Raw genomic sequence first — 22,988 nt, 5'->3', positions numbered from 1 at the left:
AACAGGTGGTGGTGGTAGGGGCTGTGGAAAAAGGGGTCACAAAAAGGAGCTCCCAGGTGAGAGCAGCCTGGGGGAAAGAATGGAGGAGAGAAGAAGTGGATGGAGAGACAGGGGAAGTAGAGGGATTGGCCTTGGAGAAGGAGCAGTTGGACATGGAGGTGCTTCACAGTGTGGAGGATGAGGAGAGGAGGAGGAGGAGAGACTCTGTAAGTGCAGAGGGAGCTGTGGCAGGTGCAGAAGGTGCAGTGGTGACTTCTGGGCAAGGAGAGAGAGTCACCAGCATGGTCCAGGTGACGCCAGCAGCCCTGAGGAAATCTGTTAGTGTGGGTCCAGGGAAGGGAGAGATGGGTGCTACAGAGTCAGGAGCACCCTCTGAGGTTGGTGGCCCTGTGGAGCCTGCAGGAGATGACCTTGCAGGGAAAAAAGCTGTCAAACACACTGAAGGACACACTGAAGGAGAAATGCTGAGACTGGGTGCAGGAGGTCCAGTTGATCAGGAAAAAACAAGTGAAACTGAGCTCAAACCTACCCAAAAACACAAAAGCAAGAAAAAGAAAGCAAAGCAGGACAGTGTTCCAGGAGACAGTGCTCAGCCAGAGAAACCTTCTGCAGAAAAGCAGTCCCTTCCTGTTCTTGTTTCCAAAGGAATTCCAGGGAAAAAGGAGGAGGAGGACTTTGTCTCAGGGGTGCCAGAGCCAAAACATGAAACCACCATCAAGATTACTGCTGGGTTGGCAAGAGACACAGCCAAGCCCAGGGGGAGCAGCAGGGATGGGGAAGGAAAGAAAATTTCTGAGAAGGATATGGAAGACCTTGGAGAGGGTGAGGTGTTCCCTGTGCCCCCCAAACAAGGGGAAACTGGAGAGGTGATGAAAGGTGGGATCAGGAATGGTCACAAGTCCTTGGTAACATTGAGTCTGGAGGAGGGGATGACTCGGGAAGACACAAAGGTGGAAACCATGCTGGATGTGTCCAGAGCAGCCCCTGTGGCAGAGGGACTGCCTGATGAGTTGATTATCAGAGAAGAACCCAGAGAAGTTCAGGAAACCTCTGCAGTCCTTGAGCCTGGAGAAAAGAAACAGCAAGAACAAGCAGCCAAGCTCACCACAGACCAAGGAGGTACCCCTGTTCCCCCAAAATCCCAGGGAGAAACCCCCCAGGAGAGGACCAAGCAGCCGGGTCCTGGCTTGCTGTTACCTGTGATAGTGGAGGGGGAGCTGCTGGAAACCTCGAGGGAATCCACGAGACCAGCCCAGGTAAATGAATACTTTTTGCTATTTCTGACCTTTTTTTTTATGAGCTAAATGTGTATGTTTGATGCTAAATCTGTGCAAGGTCCTTGGCACAGGGGGCAGCCAGAGCATGAGGAGTGGATGTTGCAGTATTGGCTGCAGTGGATTTGGCAAAGGATCTGGTGATGTACAACTGAAAACGCTCTGGGCTTAGCTGCAGCTCCTTTTGTTGGAACATTATTTCTAAATGACTAATGAGCAGGACTCTTTTTTTGGCACTTTTGCTGTAACACCAGAGATCTCTTGCCATTTATAAGCTTATGTTGGAAACAACCAATGTGTTTTATTTTTTCTGTAGTAAATCTTGTAGATAAGGCCAGCGAGGGGCAAGACCATGAGCTGCAATGTTATTAACAGATTTCTCCTTTGAAAAAAAAAAAAAAAGAAAGAATGATATATACCCCTTTGTTTTCTTTTCTGCCTAAATTTGAGGATTTATTTTCCTGTTTGATTCTGTAGATCAAGTTCAGCAAGAAGATGTGTCTGGAGCACGATGAGAAGCTGATATCTTATCTCTCCATGCTCCGAGATATCGAGATGAGAATCAAACGGGTGCAGCCAGCGGAGCAGAATTTGGCAGCCCTGCATGACCTGCTGCAGCAAGCAGAGGTGAGCAGGGCTGGGCCAGGCTTGGCTGGTGTTAGGCAGGACAGAGTTTGCCCCCTCCCTCCCCAGTCCTGGAGAAAGGCAGGCGAGCGCTGGCAGCTGAGCAGGGCTGGAGGGGGGGTGATGAATCTTTCTGGATGCAGTGCTTGGAGCTGCATCTCCAAAACCTTTGCTCGGTTTTGGCAGCAGGAAGGTGAAGTCACCCAGCCTCAGACATAACGATGCTGTCTTGCCTCAGGCCCTGGGTGCTGAGCTGCGGGAGCTGAGCTTCCCAGTGAACCAGGAGCTGGACGCCGTGAGGGGGATTGTGGCCAACCCCCCTGAAGAAGTCCCTGAGCAATTACTGAAGGCTTTGGAGAAGGATGCCAAGAACCTCCAGAAGTCTCTGAGCTCTGCAAGTGATGTCCTGGAGTCCCGGCTGCAAAACCTTCGTGGGGCGGCAGAAAACGAAAAGGTAGAGCTGGCAACTGTCCCTGCTGCCCCCACCTCCAGCACCCCAAAACTCCTGCTGTAAGTGATGCATGTCTGTTTTAAAGGCTAAAATCCTGGCACATCACGAGACTCTTCAGGGCAAACTGCAGGAGCTGCTGAGCTGGGTGTCTGGCACCGCAGAGTCGCTGGATGACAGCGATTATCACCAGGCGACCGATTCCAACAGCTTGAGTCGCTGCCTGCACCACTACAAGGTAACCATGGCAATGCCCCTAATCCTTGAGGCTGGTGAACTTGCTGCCCTTTGCACGGAGGAGAAGCTTTTAATCCTGCTTGTCTCCTGGAGCCTGCTGAGGGTTTGCCCTTATCCCGTGCTGCAGTAGGAGCCACCATACTGTATTTGCTCTGAGGTCACTTATTTCTACAATACACAAAGGATCTGCTTTCGCTGTTTAGGGAACATGCTCCACTGCAGGTGTGTGGTGGGGGCTGAGTGACCAGGAATAATTCCCATCAGGCTATTGAGAAAAGAGCTGCTTGCTCTGGAAGCCCCCTCCATCACACCTGCCCTGTTTCCGTCACCTGTACAAGGACCTCAGTCTCCCCTTCACATTTATCCATCTTCTAGTGATAACTTTAAAGATTATTTTCAAGTTCAGAGTCTCCTGCTTGTTGGTAGCATCTTGACATTGAAGTCAGGGGATCAAAGGCTTTGAGAACTGGTGGTGGCACATGGAGTCACCGTGACCTGGACAGGGCTGGTGGCAGTTCCAGGCCTGGGCCATCTTCAGACCCAAAGGCAGCCCTGCACTTATGCTCCGAGCAACCTCTTGGTGAGGTGCCTCCAGCACCTGGTGCAGAGGAACATTGGAAAATCACTGCAGTGAGAAGCTCTCACCTCCATGCTGAGTGTGATTTTTGGGAGCATTTGGTGTTTCTGGAATATATTTCTCGTGGCAAAGCACTTTTTTTGGCTACTGCCCGCCCGCATGTCCCACCTGAAGACGGGAAGCAGCACCGGCCAGCACTGGCTGCAGGGTCATTTTACCTGACAGATCTTTCCTCTCCCATTCAGGAACTGAAAGAGCCCCTCACTGACACCAAGTCCCAGCTGGACGCCACCGCCTTCGACATCCAGTTCTTCATCTCGGAGCACGCCCAGGACTTGACGCCCCAGCAGAGCAGGCAGCTGCTGAGGCTGCTCAATGAGCTGCAGAAGGCGTTCCGGGACCTGTCGGAGCGCGTGACGGCGCGGGTGGAGGTGCTGCAGGTCTGTCTCCAGCAAGCGGAGCAGACGGATCAGGTGAAGGTTGTGAGACATCTGCTCTCCCTGCCTGCCCTTTTGCTCGCTGAGGCGCTTTCCCGGCCGCGGGAGCGCACGCCGAGGCACCTCCCTGATCTGGGATTTGGCGTGCATGCCACTCACAGTTTGTGACTTCTCGTTGCACGTCGTGAGCTTCCTCTAAAAGTCTTCCTTCTTCCCACCATGTAGCTCCCAGGGGGAAAGTTGCTTTGCTCCCAAAAAACCTGGATCCCAAGTGAGGTCTGGGTAGCACAGCCCGGCAGCCCTCGTGGAGCTGCTTTGGACTGGATGGAATAAACCCCTGTAACCCCACCAGAAATCCCTGTGCAGAGGGGCCACCACAGATAACCCAGCAGTGTTAATGTCTTATTTCCACTGCACACATCAGGCATTGCTGTCCCAGGGAAAGAGCTGATGATGTATCGAGGACAAAAGCAAGTCCTCAGGCCCCTGCTGCATTGCTGCGGCACCCATCACTGCATGGATCCTCTTATTCCAGACAGGATTAATGTGTTTTTTATTAACAATTGCTCTCTGTAACTCTTGCCTGTCCTCTCTGGAGTGTGTGTGTGTGTATATTAACCAGTTTGCTTTGCCTTTTCAGATTGAGTGTGCGCCCATCCTAACCCAGGAAGAACTCGCTTTGCAGCTGAAGAGCTCTTAAGAAGGCTCTTTCAATTTGCTTCTGTTGTTTTTATCTTGTGACTGGGAGAAACAAGCACAGTGTTTTGCACAAGTTTGTACATCACCTTGCTGAAATGCTCAGTGAAAAACTCAGAAACCTTTTATCTCCCCTGGGAAAGGGGAACAGGGGTGTTGCAGGGACTCTCAGGTCACATCATGCTCAATTGCTCAAACAGGCGCTTCTGTGTTGTGCTCTGGCAGCAAAAGGAGGAGCTGGATCAGCTACAGAAATGCTTTCCCTCTCCAGGGCTCCTTCTCCAACCCCAAGATCATAAAAAACAACCTATTTGGGTTGTCTGGGGCTCCACAGTGGCGCTGCCTAACTCAGGTTGTTGTTACCTCTGATTTGATGAGTTTCTGCTGCTGTTTTAATGTCTGTAATGTGGAATGGAAAAGGCACAGAAACTTTTGATTGAGTTTTCCTGGGAGATCAGTGCAGCTCCACACTGGAGCTCAACGGGCTCCTCAGAGAGAAACCTGCTCGAGTGGTGGCAAACGTGCCACCAGGTCGGCAGGGACGGGGCACCTGCAGCCGGAGAGGGAGAAGGAGCACCTGGAGAGCCACCAAAGGCGTTTTCTGTGCTGCATCCTCATCTTCAGGAGCTGCTCCAGCTGTAATCCTTCACCTTGCCTTTCAGCAGTGCGAGTGGAGGTGCAGCACTGGTACTGACTGTCCCCTGTCCCCTTTCCTCTGCCCGCAGACGCTGCAGGAGCAGCAGGCAGCCCGGGCACAGAGCCTGGCCGAGCTGAGCCGCTGGCTGGGCCAGGCAGAGGACACACTGACAGAGCAGCAGAGAGCAGAAGGGGACCTGTCTGCCCTGCAGCAAAGGCAGAGTGATGTTAAGGTCAGTGCTGTAATTGAAAAAGCGGAGGGCAGGAGGTGGAGGGGCTCGGCGCTGCCGCAGGAGCACTCGGAGCCTGACGGCATCGTCTGCCCAGGAGCTGCAGAGGAACATCCACACCCGAGCCGCCTCCTTCGCCAGCGTCCTGAAAAGCACAGAGGAGTTTTTGGAGGAGAACAAGGCCAAGATGGAGCCTGGGGAGCTGGCAGCACTGCAGGAGAACCTGCAGCGTGCCAAGGAGCAGTACCGGTCCCTGCAGGAGAGGACAGAGGTGGCCCAGAAGGAGCTGGAGAGTGCTGTGAGTGCTGCAGTGCAGCAGGAGACTGAGAAGGTAATGTGCAAAGAGCTGTAGCCTCTGGGCTCTGCTTGAGGTGGACAGTGAGATCCAGTTGGAGTCGTTCAGGGTCCTGGCAGTTATCTGGGTGATGCAGCTTCAACCAATTTGTGGTTCCTTCCTGGGTGTCCCCCCAGGTGAGGTGTCCCCCAGATATTTCTGTCATGAAATGCCTCAAGAGTTGCAACCATGGATGAGCTGGTTGTGGAGGAAATGGGGGAGAGAAAGGCCCCTTGCTCTGCCTTTAGGGTGACCTTCAGTGGGAGTGAGAATGTCAGTCACCTCCCTGTGCTGGTGGTGCAGGTGATGCTCCCAGAGTGAGAAATACAGTGGAGCAGAGAGGCTGAGCTTATTCACAGCTTCTTTGCACCTTCTAGAGAGCCACAAAAGGGTTTGGAGATCTGTGAGTGTGCCTGAGAGGCACTTTGCCAAGGCTGGAAAACTCCTTGGGTTTTTTCTTGTCTTTTCCACTGCAGCAGTTTGCTGAACTTGCAAAAACCAGTTCATTTTATCTGGGGCTTTTGTGCTTTCAGGTGAAAGCTGCCAAAGAGCTGGAGGAGAACAGCAATAAGATCGATTTCCTTTTGAACTGGGTGGCATCGCTGGAGCAGAGGGGAGGGCTCCCGGAGTACAGACCTCACCCTGCCAAGCAAGAGACAGGGATGGGCTCTCGGGATGTTCCTGACGGGCATGTGGTTGGAGCAGACAGCACTGCCGGGAGCCTGGACGAGCACTACGAGAGGCTGAAGGTCAGGACTGACACCTCGTCCCTCTCAAAGCTTTCTGCCCCAAGCACTGACCCTGCCTCCACTGCTGGTGCAACTGGGAATAGGGCAGGGTGTTGGGTGCATCTGGCCTCTGGAACATGTGGTTTCCCATACGGGAGGCTTGGAAAGTCCCTGCCTGACTTCCTGGTGGGGATGCAGTCTGTGTGGTGGGTGGGTGCCAGGCAGGGTGTAATCAGGGTAACGAGAGAAGGTGCCCATCGTGGTCAGGGAAGGCAGAGCCCCTGTACCCCAAGCTGAGGGGTCCACCTTGCTGGCACTGTGCCAAAGAATCCCAGACTGGTTCGGGTTGGAAGGGCCCTTAAAGCTCACCTAGTTCCAATCTCCTGCCATGGGCACCTTCCACCAGCCCAGCTTGCTCAGGGCCCCGTCCAACCTGGCCTTGAACACTTCCAGGGATGGGGCAGCCCCAGCTGTCAGAGGGTGTGGAGGCTCAGTCACACTCGCTGTGGGCAGACACCCTGTGTCACAAAGCATCACCTTTGCTCACTGGATCTTTCAGGCCCAGCACCAGGAGCTGCTGTCCCAGCAGCAGGACGTCATCCTGGCCACGCAGTCGGCGCAGGCGTTCTTGGACAAGCACGGCCACAGCCTGGCCGGGGAGGAGCGGGAGCGGCTCCAGGGCCAGCTGGGCGAGCTGAAGGACCAGTACTCGGCGTCCCTCTCGCAGTCAGAAGCGCGGCTGAAGCAGGTGCAGGTCCTGCGGGATGAGCTGCACAAGTTCCTGCGGGACCACGGGGAGTTCGAGGCGTGGCTGACGCAGGCGGAGCAGGACCTGGAGGGGATGTCCAAGGGGGACAGCGACCCCGCGGCCCTGCGGCAGCTGCTGGCGCGCCAGGGCAGCTTCTCCGAGGACGTGATCTCCCACAAGGGCGACCTGCGGTTCGTCACCATGTCGGGGCAGAAGGTTCTGGATGTGGAGGGAGCTGCTGGGGACGCCGAGCCCCAGCTGCTGATGGCCAAGGGCGTGGTCAAGAGCAAGCTGGAGGACGCAACGCAGAGATACACCACGCTGCACTCCAAGGTACGGGGAGGGCTTTGCAGGGCTGATGGCGGAGGGATGTTTCTCCTGAGTGTTTGGCTGGACTTTCAGGACATATGTAGATTGTAGGGCAAGGATTGTCTTTGTAGAATCATAGAATCAACCGGGCTGGAAAAGACCTCTGAGATCATCAAGTCCAGCCCTTGATCCAACCCCGCCGTGGTTACCAGACCATGGCACTGATGCCACATCCAGCCTCATCTTAAAAACCTCCAGGGATGGTGAATCCACCACCTCCCTGGGCAGCCCATTCCAGTGGCTGACCACTCTCTCTGTAGAACATTTTTTCCTAATATTCGACCTAAACCTCCCCTGGCACAGCTTAAGACCGTGCCCTCTATGTCTTCTTCAAGGCTTGGGCAAGGCAGCACCTTTTGCCTTGGTGTTGGTCTGCATGCTGCCTCATTGTAACTACTTTAACATGTGGCAAGATTAATTTTTGAATTATTTTTTTTCTTTCTTGACGATTTCTGTGCCTTTTCCGTGGGTTGCCCACGTCCTCCTGTCACGTCTTGTTGCTCTTTTGCAGTGCTCCAAGCTGGGCTCCCACCTGAACACCTTGCTGGATCACTACCAGCAGTTCCAGGAGGTGGCAGAGTCTCTCAGGACGTGGCTGCAGGAGAGTGAAACTGCCATTGGGAAGCTGCTCTCGGAGACGGTTTCTTCGGATCCGGCTGTCCTGCAGAAGCAGCTCGCCAGCACGAAGGTACAGGATCCTTTGGTGACCTCCTGGGAGGTGTTTGAGCCTGGATGGGAATTTGGCTGCACTGAACAGTCAACAGCAGGAAAGAGACTCTTCCCCATTGGCTTTTTTTTGTTGTTGGAGTGCAAAGATGCACCTGCAAGTGCAGCAGGTCCTCGGGAAAGGTGCTCAGCCAGGACCTGGGGCTGCAGTCACAGACACCCCAGCAGGACATAGAGGGGGACATTCCTCCCCCATGAGGGGGACTGGGTGCTGGGACAGCCCAAACCCTCTGATCCAGCTCTGCCTGCAGCATGGGATTGGACTTTCCAAGCTACCTTATTATTTTTCTTAGTAATTTAGTGATTAGGTGAAGAGGATGCCTCAGAGGGTTTAAATGGAGCCCTGAGCTCCATTTGTGAGTGGGGGTCTCCTGCCTGTGACTCATCACTGATTTTGGCTTCTTTCTTGTCAAAGCAGCAGCTGCAGGGAGACCTGGCTGAGCACCAGGTGCCAGTGGAGAAGCTCCAGAAAGCAGCAAGGTCCCTGCTGGAGATACAAGGAGAGCCAGCCCCTGACCATGGGCATATTCGGGAAACAACAGGTATGGAGCAAAGCAGCTGCCATTGTTAGCAGGGCTGGTTGGGGAGAGTGAAAACAAACCATGGAGGGAGCAGAGATGAAGTCTCCCACTTTTGGGAGAGGTAAACACACAGCAGTGCATCCCTGGGGCTCGTGTTTGCACTTGGGAAGGGCTGTGACAACATGTGTTGGGTCCCCTGTCTCACTGCTGCATTTGGGGGCAGGAGTTTGTTGTCAGTGAAAGTTTTGGAGGAGCCAAGGGTGGCCCCTGCTGCTCTCTGAGCACTTTGAGCTCTTTGTCACTGATTTGTCACTGATTCTCCTCTGTGAACTCTGCAGATGCCATCGTGAGCCGGTTCCAGAGCCTCTCCCAGCAGATGTCCGAGCGCTCGGACCTGCTGCAGAAATCCATCGCCCAGTCCCAGAGCGTCCAGGAGAGCCTGGAGAGCCTCGTCCAGTCAGTGGCTGAGATTGAGAAGAACCTGGAGAGAGACCAGCCAGCTGAGCTCTCCTCCACCTCCATCCAGGACTCGCTTGCCACGAGCGTGGTAAGGCTGGGCCCAACTCCCTCACCTCAAACACACCCATGCAGGAACTGCACCACGCAGGGGGTTGCTGGGGTTCAGCTACAGTGTTTTGAAACCTCCAAAAAAATCCTAAAAGGGGATATGAGCAGAACCTTTGCTTAATATCACAGAATCACAAAATGATTTGGATTGGAGGGGACCTGAAAGGCCATCTTGTTCCAACCCCCTGCCATGAGCAGGGACACCTTCCACTAGACCAGGTTGCTCCCATCCAACCTGGCATTGAACACTGTCAGGGATGGAGCATTCACAGCTTCTCTGGGTGACCTGTGCCTGTGCCAGGTCACAGACTTGTTGGAAGTCTCCTTTTCTCTTTGCTAACAAGTAGGGATTGGATTTCAGGCACCTGAGGGAATGCAGACCAGGTTGGGGAGATCAGAAAGGGAAGGAAAAGTGGGGTAGAAAAAACTATTCTTTCCCTCCCCTGGTTGTCTCAAAGCACATGCTGCTGCCCCCAAGGTCAGCCCAGCCTAATTCACACCAGTTTTGCTCCAGAACCTCCCTAAAACGCCCTCCTTCTCCGTGTGTGCCCACCACAGAAGCTGAAGCAGGACATCGCCCGGCAGAAGAGCTGCCTGGAGGCCACCCGGGAGATGGTGAGGCGGTTCATGGAGGCAGCAGACAGCCCCACGGCCTCCGCCCTGCAGGGCAAGCTGGCCGAGGTCACGGAGCAGTTTGGGAGGCTGTGCCAGCAGCAGCGGGAGCGGGAGGATGCACTGAAGGGCCTGCTCCCCAAAGTGGAGCAGTTCGAGCAGCTCTCGGAGAAGCTGCAGCAGTTCACGGAGAGCAGGACGCGGATGTTGGCGTCCGGGAACCAGCCCGACCGCGACATCGCTCACTTCTCCCAGCACATCCAGGTGAGGAGCAGGATGGGGAGAAGGCTCTGCCTGTGTTGGGTTTCTGAGGCAGGACCCAGGCTGGCAGGAAGGAACCTTAAATATCATCTCGTTCCAAGCTCCCTGTCATGGGCAGGGACATCTTTCACCAGACCGGGTTGCTCAGGGCCTGCTCTTGAACACTTCCCGGGATGCCATGGGTTGTGGTGGCTGGTCGTGGCTGTGCAGGATTCCTCCCTCTGGCTTCCTACAAGTGCTCTGGCTTCCTATACAGCCTCAGAAATGCCCTAAGGTGGCATAAAACCAGACACTTATGCTGGGGGGAGTGATTTGGCTTAGTCTAGGGCACCCCATCCCATCCCAGTCACAGTGCGGCCTTACACCAGCACAGGGGAAGGTGAGACTTGCTCCTACAGCTCCTTAAAGTATTTGCTGAGCTGGATTTGGAGGAGCAGGTGGGAGTGGGTCATACCTGGCACTGCTGCAGTCCATGGCACTGGAACCATCCACGGCACTGCCCACAGAGGGTCTCTCCAGCTCACCAGAGTGTGGGACTGTCCAGTTCATCCCCTCTGCCTGTGTCTGCTGGTGGGGAACACAGTCAGCATCGCCCTCTGCTCTTGGCAGGAGCTGAATTCAGAGATGAGGCAGCACCAGGAGGACCTGGCCACCCTGGAGCACCTGGCTGCGGAGCTGAGCTCCTGCGGCTTCGCCCCTGGTGCCTTCCAGCAGCAGGAGAAGCTGCAAAGCCTGAAGAAAGACTTCCTGCAGCTACAGAAGGTGGCAAAGGAGAGGTGAGTCCCAGGGACCCGGCCACTCCCCAGAGAGGTGAGTTTGGGGGGGGCTTCATGGCCTGAGCAAGACCCTGTGGAGGTCTCCTCTCCAAGGGAGGGCACGAGCGAACTCTTCCTGCCGCCCTCCTCCCACACCAGGAGCCGGAGGCAGCTTGATCCAGCTGACGCTTTAAAAAAAGCCCTGACTGGGGGCGTTGTGAGAAATTCCTGGTGCTGCAGGAGCCGGTGTTACGCGTTTCCCAGGCGTGTGGGCTGCCTCAGCTCCACCCCAGAGCATCTTGCAGGCAGAGGATCAGGAGCCTGGCCCAGGAGGGGACAGAGCACAGCAGAGTCCCCTGAAGTTGGGATAAAGCCGAGCTTGAGCTCGGATTGGCTTGAGCAGGGTCAGAGCAACAGCATCCCTGGGAGGGGTCACACCTCTCTGGGTGCATCCCTGGGGAACACAGGGAAGGTGATGGGGGAAAGCAGATGAAACTCACAGCAATCCCCAGTAATTCTGCCCTGCAGGCTGCTCGCAGCTGCAGTCAGCAAGGACGAGCCAGAGGGGCCCGTGGCTCCCATCTGGGGGCTGCCTCGTTCCTCCAGGACAGGCTGAATAGATGGAGCTGTGGCCAGGGAAGGAGGGGCAGCACAGCCTGGGCTCCCCAGGGATGCAGCTGCCTGGGGGGACACGACATGAATGAGCCCTGTCTTCCCAAAAGCTTCGCTTTTCCCAGGACAAAGAGCCCGGTGCAGAGGCAGAGCAGGTTGGCAGTGGTGGTCCCATGGCTGTTGGCTACCACTGTGCTGCCCAAAAGTGCCACCAGCCACGATTTGGGGGGTCAGCAGCAGTGAGAGGCTGGCACTGCCTGCACCCCGTTTTGGCTGGCACTGCCTGAGCTGTTCCCAGGCAACATCTAATAATAATAATAATTAAAAAAAGGGCTCCTAGAGACACAACTGTGCTGCATTCAGGAGGGGGTAATTGCAAGGCAAAGCACGAGCTCTGACTCTCTGAAACCTTTTCACTCTTAGAGAAAAGGATGCGTCGTCCTGCCAGGAGCAACTGGATGAATTTCGGAATCTGGTTGCTGCCATGAGGAAGTGGCTGAGGGAGAGTGAAGGCAAAGTGCCGCCTGCTGAGACCTCCCTGGGCACCCAGGAGCTGCACCAGCGCAGGCAGCAGATCCAGGTGGGCAAAGGGAGCTGGAACCTGACAGGGAAAATTGGCAACCGGTGTGTAAATGCCGGAACGTGAATAAATCCCAGGAAGCGGAGTCCTGGGAGGTGGTTTGTGGTCTCAGGAATCCTCACTGTGCTTGAGGAGAAGGGAGCAGCCTGAGATTCCTCTCAGGCACTGCCTGGCTTCCCTTCCCTCCCCCTGCCTGCTCTGGGCGGGATTTGGGAGTGGGAGACCCAGGCACACTGGCTGTCTCTGAGTGTTTCCCCGTGGCAGACGTGGAAGGTGGCCTCCTGTCACCCGAGCCCCCGCTCCCCTCCGGCACAGGGATGCTGTAAATCAGGATGTGCCAAGGGATTGACTCAGAGGCAGAGCAGCTCTGCTGAGTCACCCACATCCCTCGCACCCCACGGCACCCGCCGGGCTCCGGGCTGGGCTCAGCCAGGCTGGGCTGTGCAGGGAGGAGGAGGAGGGACGTCCCCGAAACGGTGGGAGGGAGAAGCTTTCCTTCAACAGACCCATTAGTTAAGGAAGAGCTTTTCACTCTTTAATTCCCCTGGCAAAAATAGATGTTTCACACCCACTTTTCCAGCACAGCCTCTTCGCCACGCGCTGGTTCCCTGGGTGCTGTGTCCTGGTGCCACCGGTGTCGCCTCACAGGTGACAGGCGAGGAAGGGAGGGCTGTGGCTGGGCAAGCACGGCCTCCAATCCCAACCTTTGCTTTCGAGCAGGATCTCCTAGAGGAATGGAAGGGGAAGGGGGCCCAGGTGGAGGAAATTGGCCGCAGAGGGACCCTCCTGGAGAACCTGATCGTGGAGATTACGGCCCCCGACACCCCACCCAAGGCAGGTGAGTTGTAGCCCACTCTCCTGAGGACACCTCATTCCTCAGCACTCTGCTGTCTCCACTGCATATTCTGAGCCTGCCTTGAGCAAAAATGGGGCTATTTCCCCCTTTTAGCCAAATTTGGGGGGCCCATGGCAGTCTGAGTATCGTGGGGCTGAAAGTGGTTGAGTCGCTGGTGCTTGTTGCATTAATGCAGCAGCCTAACTTGGCTTAATTAGTTGTAGCCTAACTGTAGCTCTGAATTACCCTGTCTTTGCTGTGGGACACACAGAACTGCTTGGATGGAGCATGAGAGCTCCATGAGATGGAGCATGAGAGCTGGGGGTCTGGGCTGTCAGCCCTGCAGGGAGCTCGTGGAGGTGGCTCTTTGCTTTCTCCTGGTGATGTGCTTCAGCCTCCTGAGAGCTGGAGTGTTTTAATCAAACTCCAGCATTTGGGTTTCATATCTGGATGACATTTAAGGCTGTGATATTCAGATGTGATTTGCTGGTCTCCTTTTTGGCTTCAAGTCTGTGAAGCAATGAGATTACGTCTGGTTTGTTTGGAAACCAACTCCGAGATGTCTTCCAGCTTGTGAAAACAAGTCCCTGGACTCTCATTGTTGTTGGGAATTCATGGGAATTCACGGTCTGGATAAGTTTGTTAGGATTAAGCTCATGAGCAGTTCTTTGGGAAACCTCCAAGAGAAGTGAGGAGAGTTGTGAGTTACTCCCATGGTCACCCACATGGGGTGACCAAAGGTGCAGCCCCTTATATCCATGGAAACCTTAAAAAATGTGGTTAGAAAGAGAGAGAGACTTACCTGGCAATGTGAATCCCCCTTTGGTTGTGACCATGGCTGTGATATCTGGTGTCCAGGGAAAGGACACTTGTGCATCCTCCATGGAGCATCTGGGCAAAGAGAGCACCAGCCTCACAGGGTGTAATTCACAAAATCATGCTCAGGGTGGCAACTTTGCAGGCATGGAGAGGTGGCCAGTAGTCCCCAGTGGTCCATGCAGGAGCTGCATCCACCCGAGTTTCTGGGTGATGTTGGGAGAGGTGCCCAGCTCCCAGCAGCTTCAGCTCTTCTGCTTCTGGTCCAGCAAGGCAGGAGGAGGTCCAGGAAAGCAAGAGGAGTGGGAGGAGGAAAGATAAAGGGACTCCAAACCAAATTAGTGCCACTTGCCCAGTGCCAGGCATGTGGAGACACCGTTGTGCTTGGTGGCTGGCGTGGTCCGTGCCGTGGACCGCGTTCATCGCTTGCTGTCTGCATTCCTAACACACCTGTCTTATCCCCCTTGTCCCTTGTCTCCGTCCCCCCTGCTCAGGTGCCGCACTGCCCGTGCCGGGAGGGTCGGTGGGCAGCGTGAACGGATACCACACGTGCAAAGGTGAGCTCGCGGTCCCCGCTGTGCCGGCACGCGCCCCCCCGAGCCGTGTCCCTGCCTGTTCTTGTCCGTGCCATTCCATCTGTGAGAACAGAAACCTCAATCTGACACTGTCAGCATCCCCGGCACAATAGGAATGAGCTTGGCAATGGGGTGGGAATTCTTAGCTGGAGCTGCGGTGATGGAGGATGGAGGTCAAGGCTGAAGGACGCAGCGGGGCGGCTTTGGGGAGCGACAGCACCCTGACACCCCGTCAGGTGGTGTTAGGAGCTGATAAATGGCAGATCATTTTAAGGCCTGCAATTAAATTTATTGGTTCCACAGGATTATAACGGCATCCAGCCCTCCAGTTTGAAGAGCAGTTTTAATTATGGCCCGTTATCTGCTGTTAGCTCACCGGTTCAGCGAGATAATAGGGGCATAAAAATGGCTTTATATTTCGGTGTCAAATTGTTTAACCTTGTATTAGCAGTGGCATTATGAAAGGGGGGCTCAGCTTGCATCAGGCTCACATCCACGGAGGCATTTGCTTTGTTTGCAAACTGTCAGTGTGTATGTGTGGTGCAGGTGGAAAAGCCCCTCTGGCAGGAGAGGTGAGGATGATGTGACATCGCTCCGCAGGCAGACGGATGGAGCATGGCCTTTTGCTTCTCATGCTTGGCTGGCTGTGGCTGCCCAGGGCTAGATTAGAGCCTGATAGTCCAGGTTAAGGTGGAGAACAGGGGCAGTGGTCTCATCTCGGGCTGCTTTTTGGAAACAGATCTGACCGAGATCCAGTGCGACGTGTCGGATGTGACCCAGCAGTACCAGGCCCTGGGCACGGCGCTGAGGGAGCGGCAGCAGCAGCTCTCAGCTATGCTGGAGAAGATGCAAGAGGTGCAGGAGGAGGCCAGCTCGATGCTGAAGTGGCTGGAGTCGAAGGAACGGACGCTGTCGGAGCTGGACGCCTCCTCCTCGCCCACCAAGACAGAGACAATGAGAGCCCAGGCTGAGCACAACAAGGTAACTCCTCTTCCTGAGTTAAAAATGAGACTCATAGAATCACAGAATGGTTAGGGCTGGAAAGGACCTTAAAGATCATCCAGTTCCAACCCCCTGCCATGCATCTCCTGAAGGAACTCGGAGATGTGCTTTATTGCAGCAGGATCAGAAGGATTAGTCATAAAGGTCTGCCCTGGGTTTAAGAAGGGCATTCCCAGATCAGAGATCCCAGGCAGGTCCCTGGAGCAGGAGCCCAAAGTTCTCCTTTGCTTTTAGACGTGCTGCTTTCAGACATTTGGCTCAGGGGAAAAGAGCTTATCTGGAGCCCTTGTTGCTGGGTCACTCCAGCTTCTCCTGGAAAGCAATTCCCAGCCTTTCCCTGCTCTAGGAGCCAAGTTAGCTCACAGTATTGCTGACATTAAAATTAATTTAATTAAAGAGCAAAGAACAGAAATCATCCAACTGCAGCTTGTAGCTGCTGCTTTGTTCCCCCTCCATGTTTTGATCCTTTTGCCCTGTATCTGAGGAAGTTCAAATCATTATTTTCCAGGCATTTCTGGCTGAATTGGAACAGAATTCTGGGAAGATCCAGAAGGTAAAGGAAGCACTTTCTGGCTTGCTGGAGAAATATCCAGATTCCCCAGAAGCAGCGAACTGGAAGAAGATGCAGGAAGACCTGAGTAAGTGCCTGAAGCACTTAGTGAGGCTTCTGTCTCCAAACATCACGTTAGAAGCGGTTCAGGAGTGCGGGACAATCCCAAAGTCACAGCAGAGCAGAGTCACTTCTAATTAATATTCAGTAAATAACAAACTTATCTCAGAGCTGTCTGGTGTACAAGGTGTTCCTGAGAGGAGCACTGTTGTGATTAACAAAATCTCTGTGATGGATGTGGATTTTAAAGATGTGCCTCCTTAAATTGCTGCTTAAAAAAAAAAAAAAAAAAAAAAAGGCAAAAAAAAGCACGTTAGTGACATGGGTTGAATAGGTTGAATATTGTGATTAAAAGCTTCACTGCTTGATATAAAATTCTAGTCATTAGTGAGGCTATCCCACGTAATTAAATGTTGAACTAAACAAGGCTGTGTGTTTAAAAAGAAGCCCAGAGATTCTCTTCTTTGAAATAGCAGGAGCGTGTTTATGGAGTTCTCCGTCCAGGAGATCTGAATGTGCTGTGTGAGGACTGATACACATGAGAGTATCCTCATTTATCGAGCCAGGGATGTGAGATGGCTCACCCAAGGTCAGACCAGCTCATGGCAGTAGTGACTAGAGCACAGAAATCCTGCTTGCAAGGCTTTTTCTTGGGAGCTTCAAGACCACGTAGCCATTAGAGCTGGGTAACGGCTTGTTAGATAGAGAGTCAATAGAGCCACGCTAGTTTTATCAGAAAACTGAGGAGGTTTCCCATGGGGAAAACCATGGGAAAAGGGGGCAAAAAAACCTGCTTGATGGAGGGGTGGGCTGGCCAGGAGCACGACCATGGCCAACACAGCCGGTGCTTCAGATTGCAGGTGGGAAAGAGCCAGCCAGGCGACGGCCGAGCGGCAGCAGAAGCTGGAGGAGTCGGCAAACCAGCTGGCCACCTTCCAGGCTGCTGAATCCCAGCTGCGCCCTTGGCTCATGGAGAAGGAGCTGATGATGAGCGTGCTGGGACCCCTCTCCATCGACCCCAACATGCTGAACGCACAGAAGCAGCAGGTCCAGGTGAGACGGGTTCGCATCTCCACGCTGGGTGTCCGTGGAGGGGGAGGGTGTCTCATCCAGATATGAGGTGGAAGATTGCAGCTGGAATTATTTGTCTTGCAAGCACTCTGGAGACCTCATGGCTCCTCTCCCAAGTCCTCCCAGCTGAGCCCAAACTGCTGTGAATAACTTTAAATGGGTGCAGTGCCCAAACTCCCTTCCCCGCACTGGATTGACTCATCAATGAATCACTTGGCCCCTCTTGGAGAGTGAAATTGCTTTAAACAAGACCTGTGCTGATGCTCTGCAGGACTTGCTAATGCTGCCCCTCCTCCTGCCAGCCTGCTCTTTCCATACCTCCTGCTTCCAAATCCTAACATGTCCGTAACAGGCCACATCATGAAGCAAAAAGCCCCAGTTAACATAATCAGATTGCCTTCTCATCTAACTGGTTTATGTTACATTACACAGCAGTAAGACAAACAAGAGAGAGAGAGCAAAGTCCTGGAGCTGCAGACCCCTCCCAGCTTTTTAGCTTCCAAGGTCACAATAAATCCTGGCCTACCCAGCCCAATGCCTGTCCCACCCCAAGGCTTGTTCCTGCTGATTCCACGGGCTGGATAAAGCCCCTGGAGGTCTGGTTTGTTTTGACTGTGTGTATTCTGAGCTGTCAGTTTTATGCAAACATTTTTATGTTATTTCTGTTCCAGTTTATGCTGAAGGAATTTGAAGCCCGCAGACAACAGCATGAGCAGCTCAACCAGGCAGCCCAGAGCATCTTGACTGGCCCTGGAGATGTTTCTCCATCCACTAACCAGGTGCGGGATGAGCTCCAGGGGGTTAATCAGAAATGGTCCGAGCTAACGGAACGCCTCAACTCCCGCTCCAGCCAAATCGATCAGGCCATAGTAAAGAGCACCCAGTACCAGGAGCTCCTCCAGGGCCTCTCAGAGAAGGTGAAGGCAGTTGGGCAGCGCCTGAGCAGCCAGTCTGCCATCAGCACACAGCCCGATGCCGTCAAACAGCAGCTGGAGGAAACCAGTGAGATCCGCTCGGACCTGGAGCAGCTGGAGGAGGAGATTGCAGAGGCCCAGAGCCTCTGTGATGACCTCTCCGTCCTGATTGGGGAGCAGTACCTCAAAGATGAGTTAAAGAAACGTCTGGAGACGGTGGCACTTCCTCTCAAAGGGCTGGAAGATTTGGCAGGTGAGACACTTAGGGAATATTGGAATGTCGAGCTCCACCCCTGCTCTTTGCCAAAGGGCTCTCCCATCACTAGATTTCTAAAAGTAGTAAGGGAAGCACCATTTATCATTTTGTGGGGTGCTTCATGGGTGTTTTATCTGGGACCAAGCACGGGAGAGTCCAAACTCCAGACATACCTGAGCCTGGAGAGGGAACAGAGGTGTTTTAGTCCCACTGATGTGACTCTTCAACAACCAGTGTGGCACATGCTTGGAAAAAAAACAGGTTCCTAAATTCAGAGTGGGGCATGGAGCGGCCCCAGTGGCCACTCTCTAATCTGGGGATACATCTTCTGGTTTCTGAAAGATTACATTTAGAGACTGGTCAGGAGACCCAAGACAACCACGTTAGCATTGCCTCTTACTACTTAAGAAATTTATGAATCAGTGAGCAAAAAGGCTGGTGATGCAATGGAAAACTCCTTCCTGTTAATCAAAACACAGTTGGTACATTTGAGATGATTTTAAATAATTGCACTTTGCTTATTTGATTTCAGCTTAATTGTCGCCTTCTAATCTTATTCCCATTCCAGCCGACCGGATGAACCGACTCCAGACTGCGCTTGCGAGTTCCCAGCAGTTCCAGCATATGTTTGATGAACTCAGGACCTGGCTAGATGACAAACTGTGCCAGCAAGCTCAGAGCCAACCGATTTCTGCTAAACTGGAGAGGCTACAGAGCCAAATTCAGGAACAAGAAGAGTTCCAGAAGAGCCTCAACCAACACAGTGGCTCCTACGAGATGATTGTAGCCGAGGGAGAATCTTTGCTGCTCTCAGTCCAGCCTGGGGAGGAGAAGACCACTCTGCAAAACCAGTTGGTCGGCCTGAAAACACACTGGGAAGAGCTCAGCAAACAGGCTACTGATAGACACTCTAAGCTCAAGGACTGTTTGCAGAAAGCTCAGAAGTACCAGCGGCACACGGAGGATCTCCTGCCGTGGGTGGAGGACTGCAAGGCGAAGGTGGCAGAGCTGGAGGTAACTCTGGACCCAGTGCAGCTGGAGGCGACTCTTCTGAGGTCAAAGGCCATGCTGAGTGACGTGGAGAAGCGCCGGTCCTTGCTGGAGATGCTGAACAGCGCTGCCGACATCCTGATCGATGCTTCCCAAACGGACGAGGATGACATCCGGGATGAGAAGGCTGGCATCAATCAGAAGATGGATGCCATCACAGAAGAGCTGCAAGCCAAGACTGGCTCCATTGAAGAAATGTCCCAGAGGCTCAAGGAGTTTCAAGAGAGCTTCAAGAACATTGAGAAGAAGCTGGAAGGGGCGAAGCACCAGCTGGAGATCTACGATGCCCTGGGGCCACAAGCCTGCAGCAACAAGAATTTGGAGAAGCTCAGGGCACAGCAGGAGGTGCTGCAGGCCCTGGAGCCACAAGTGGATTATCTGAAAAACCTCACTCAAGGTCTGGTAGAAGATGCTCCAGATGGATCCGACTGTTCCCAGCTCTTAAGCCAAGCTGAGGTGGCTCAGCAGGACTTCAAGGCCGTGAAGCAGAAAGTGAACGACTGCTGTGCGCTCATGGAAAACAAGCTGGAAGGGATCAGCCAGTTCAACAGTCGGGTCAGGGAGATGTTCTCTCAGCTGGCGGATCTGGACGATGAGCTGGACAGCATGGGCCCCATCGGGAGAGACTCCGACAGCCTCCAGTCCCAGGCAGAGGACGTCCGCGCCTTCCTGGGCAAACTCCAGAGGCTGAAGGCGGACATCGAAGCTTCCGAAAGCGAGTGCAAGAAGATGCTGGAGGAAGAAGGGAGCCCTGATTTGCTAGGACTGAAACGGGAGCTGGAGACGCTGAACAAACAGTGCAGCAAACTGACAGAGAGGGGCAGGAACCGGCGGGAGCAGGTGGAGACGACGCTGTCCCGCGTCGAGGACTTCTACAGCCGGCTGAAGGAGCTGACCCACATGACCACGGCGGCCGAGGAGAACGAGGCCTTGCAGTGGGTGGTGGGGACGGAGGTGGAAACCATCAACCAGCAGCTGGCAGACTTCAAGGTAAGTCTTGATGCTCTAATGGTGGGGGTTTTTTTAAGTGGTATTCGGTGTTCTGAAGGTCTGTCTGGTGCTGCGGGGTTTTTTTGGTGTGTGTGTAGGACCTCTGGGCTCCGAGCCATCGCGCCTTCGTTGTTTGTTGCTGTAATTCGAGTGGGTTTGGTGTGCTAAAATAATTCCTTGCTCTGGAGAGTGTGTAAGATCGGCTGGTGGACTTGGTAGCCTGTGGTGAAAAGGTGCGGAAAGATTTTGCGATTGGGAGGAAAATCCCTGTTCTCCTGGGGATGTGTAATGTTGATGTGCCAACATCTCGTGGGCTGGTAAAGGTAGCTGACATTTAGGTTTTTTGGGGGAGGGAGAGAGGGATGGGTTTGAGTCCATCTGACCTGTGAGTTGGCGTCATTTGAGAGTCTAGTCCAGGTCAGATTGTTCTGCAGGTCTTTCTACCTGGCCTACCATTCTTGCTTGTTGCTCACTTCACCTGGGTCACATTTTACATCCATTTTGGAGTCCTTGGGTAAAAATAAAGCCACAGATAAACTGTGGGACAAGGGATACACACAGGAAGTAAAAACAAGGTTAAGTTTTATGTGGGCTGTTCATGTTTCCAGCAAGGTGTTGATGGAGACCATCAAGACCTGCATGAAATGCTGAGAGAGGGAAGAGTTGAAGTGTATTTGATATATTTTTATACAGTATTATGATGTTGGGCCATGCTGTTACACTACATTAATTATATTAATACAGCTTAGAAATTCTCTTGCTGTGAAACTTCTATTCCTGATGTGCTCAGGAGTTGATGATTGGGCTGATTTACATCTGGCTGCTCGTTTCCTGGTGTTAATGGGGGGTGGGAGGAGAAGGCAGTTTTGCAGCCATTTACTTTTCATCTCATGGCTAATTGATCCCATTCCACCACTTGAATACGTCTGTGAAACCTTCACCAGGACAAGGTGTTTCTGGTTTGGGGGGTTGCCTATCCGAGAAATAGCTGGAAGTGTTATTTATGGGACAAACTCCACCTCATCTGATGGCGTTGCTGTCTTGTGCTGGGCAGTGCTTTGCTTTGAGCTGATATCAGTGAGAAGGATTTAACTTCATCATTAAGCACCACACAGTCACTTGGAACAAATATATCCAAAAAGGAGTTTTTAGGACTTAAAATCAGTGGACCTTTCCTGCAGAGCAAGGGATTATTCCCGGCTGAGCAGCTCCCATTAGGAACGATGACGAAACCCAGATTGCTGGGCTGGCCGGGCTCGCAGGAGCAGCTTAACCCATCACAGGGGTTTGCACATGGTCTGTAGCTCAGTGACCTTGAGGATGACCCTGTAAGACACAGCTGACCTGGGCTGCATGAGCCAAGGGTGCTCTGGGGGCAGGAGGTGTCCTTACCAGGAGTCATTTGTTGGCCATCGAGGCCACTCGGTGCACTTGGGGTCTGTGTTGGTGGGAGAGTGAAAGTTGCAGCAGGGAGGGGAGGGTTTTGCTGTGTAATGGCTGAGAATGAAGTGGGGGAGAAGCACGAGGGGCGGATGGAGCAATCGTGGTTACGCAGCAGCATTCCTCCATTCCTCCCATGCACGGTTGATCCAGGGAGCAGGGATTTCTGCATCCAGGGAGCAAGGATTTCTGCACAAATCCTGAATGTTGCACAGCAGATCTTAGCAAAGCTTCACCTTCCAGTCCTCTCTAAGGAGGAACTGGAATCTCCCTGATTCTGATCTGCGCATGGAAGGGCATTGGCAGGGACTGTCTGTCCTCTGTACGTGCAGGAGGGAGAGGGGTGGAGAAATCTGGCTTGGACTTTGTGGGAAGTGGGGAGCGCAGGGGGCTTCTCTTGGCTGTACCAGGCTTTTATTTCTCAATGAATTGTCTCTCTAAGACAATGTCACAACTCTTTTTCCCTTCTTGGCTTGCAAACCAGATGCATGCCCGGAGTGTCCAGGGGGACCAGAGGAGCTCCTCAGCCAGGCAGTGCTCCTGGGGGTGGCAGCGGGGGAAGGATGGGGTGATGGATGGGGTGATGGATGGGGTGATGGGGGCTCTCCGGGAGCGGTCGCAGTCTGTCTGTCCAGGAGGCTCAAATGCAGGCAGATATTCTGCCTTAAGGCATTAATTTTAATGAACATCTGTGTAAATGAGATGCAAATTAGGCATGGCCCCAGGGCTCCAGGCAAGTTGCCAATGGAGTCCTGACAAAGGTGGGCACTTCTGGACTCATTGTGTCCAGATTTTAATAAAGAAGATATATTGAAGGCTCTGATGGAGGCTGGGAACAGATGACTTTTGAAGCAGCTTATATTTGAAGCATCCCATATATTTCTCCTTTTCCTGCAAACATCCCTTAAACTTGCCCCAATAAGGCCACAACCCCCAACAAACCCTTAACTTTTGGAAAACTGCCATCCATGCATTTCCTCTCTCCCCCCCAGGCCCTTTCTCAGGTCACAGAGGGACTAATCCTGGCTTTGGGAGGGATGAGCCCTCTCCCGCTCTAAGTTTTTCTTCCTGGCCGGGTTTCTCAGCGGTGGGAGGCTGGGAAGCAGCTGCTGGGGCTGGGGAGGCTTTGTGTGCAGGAGGTGTTTCGGTTCAGTGAGCGGATGCGATTTTGGGGATGGGACCACCGAGGGGCTGAGTCCACACCGGCTCCCACGGCCATCAGGAGCCAGGACAGCAATGCAGGAAGGACCTGGAGTTCAGGGGGTGGGGGAAAACAAGGCAGGGACTAGTTTAGAGCACCAAGTTTTTTAGAGGATCGTAAGAAACGCATCTGGAGGAGGCTCTAAGGGGTCATCTCATTTAGCCCCTCATTTTCTGATGAGATCAAGTGCAGCTGAAAGGCATTTCTGTGGTTTGGAGCCTGTGCTTATATGGACATCCTGATGGATCGCTTTGGA

The 22,988-nt window shown here is 53.5% G+C and overlaps 1 protein-coding gene across 1 annotated transcript in view; it reads left to right on the top strand.

Moving 5' to 3' along the window:
* The window catches only part of LOC126645704 (microtubule-actin cross-linking factor 1-like), a 97,778-nt gene that overhangs the window by 26,032 nt on the left and 48,758 nt on the right, over positions 1-22,988 (top strand). Inside the window, 17 exon segments of the mRNA XM_050326418.1 lie at positions 5,019-5,162; positions 5,257-5,490; positions 6,027-6,242; positions 6,781-7,302; positions 7,850-8,026; positions 8,483-8,606; positions 8,924-9,132; positions 9,711-10,028; positions 10,635-10,801; positions 11,816-11,972; positions 12,693-12,810; positions 14,118-14,180; positions 14,938-15,179; positions 15,709-15,838; positions 16,664-16,863; positions 17,553-18,048; positions 18,620-20,091. Of these exon segments, the coding sequence (XP_050182375.1) occupies positions 5,019-5,162; positions 5,257-5,490; positions 6,027-6,242; positions 6,781-7,302; positions 7,850-8,026; positions 8,483-8,606; positions 8,924-9,132; positions 9,711-10,028; positions 10,635-10,801; positions 11,816-11,972; positions 12,693-12,810; positions 14,118-14,180; positions 14,938-15,179; positions 15,709-15,838; positions 16,664-16,863; positions 17,553-18,048; positions 18,620-20,091 (4,989 nt within the window).

The sequence above is a fragment of the Myiozetetes cayanensis genome, unplaced genomic scaffold (genome assembly GCF_022539395.1).
Source record: "Myiozetetes cayanensis isolate MyiCay16 unplaced genomic scaffold, myiCay2020 scf31, whole genome shotgun sequence".
Classification (NCBI taxonomy): domain Eukaryota; kingdom Metazoa; phylum Chordata; class Aves; order Passeriformes; family Tyrannidae; genus Myiozetetes; species Myiozetetes cayanensis.
Note: the sequence above shows the minus strand (reverse complement) of the source record. Positions and strands in the feature narration are given on the sequence as shown.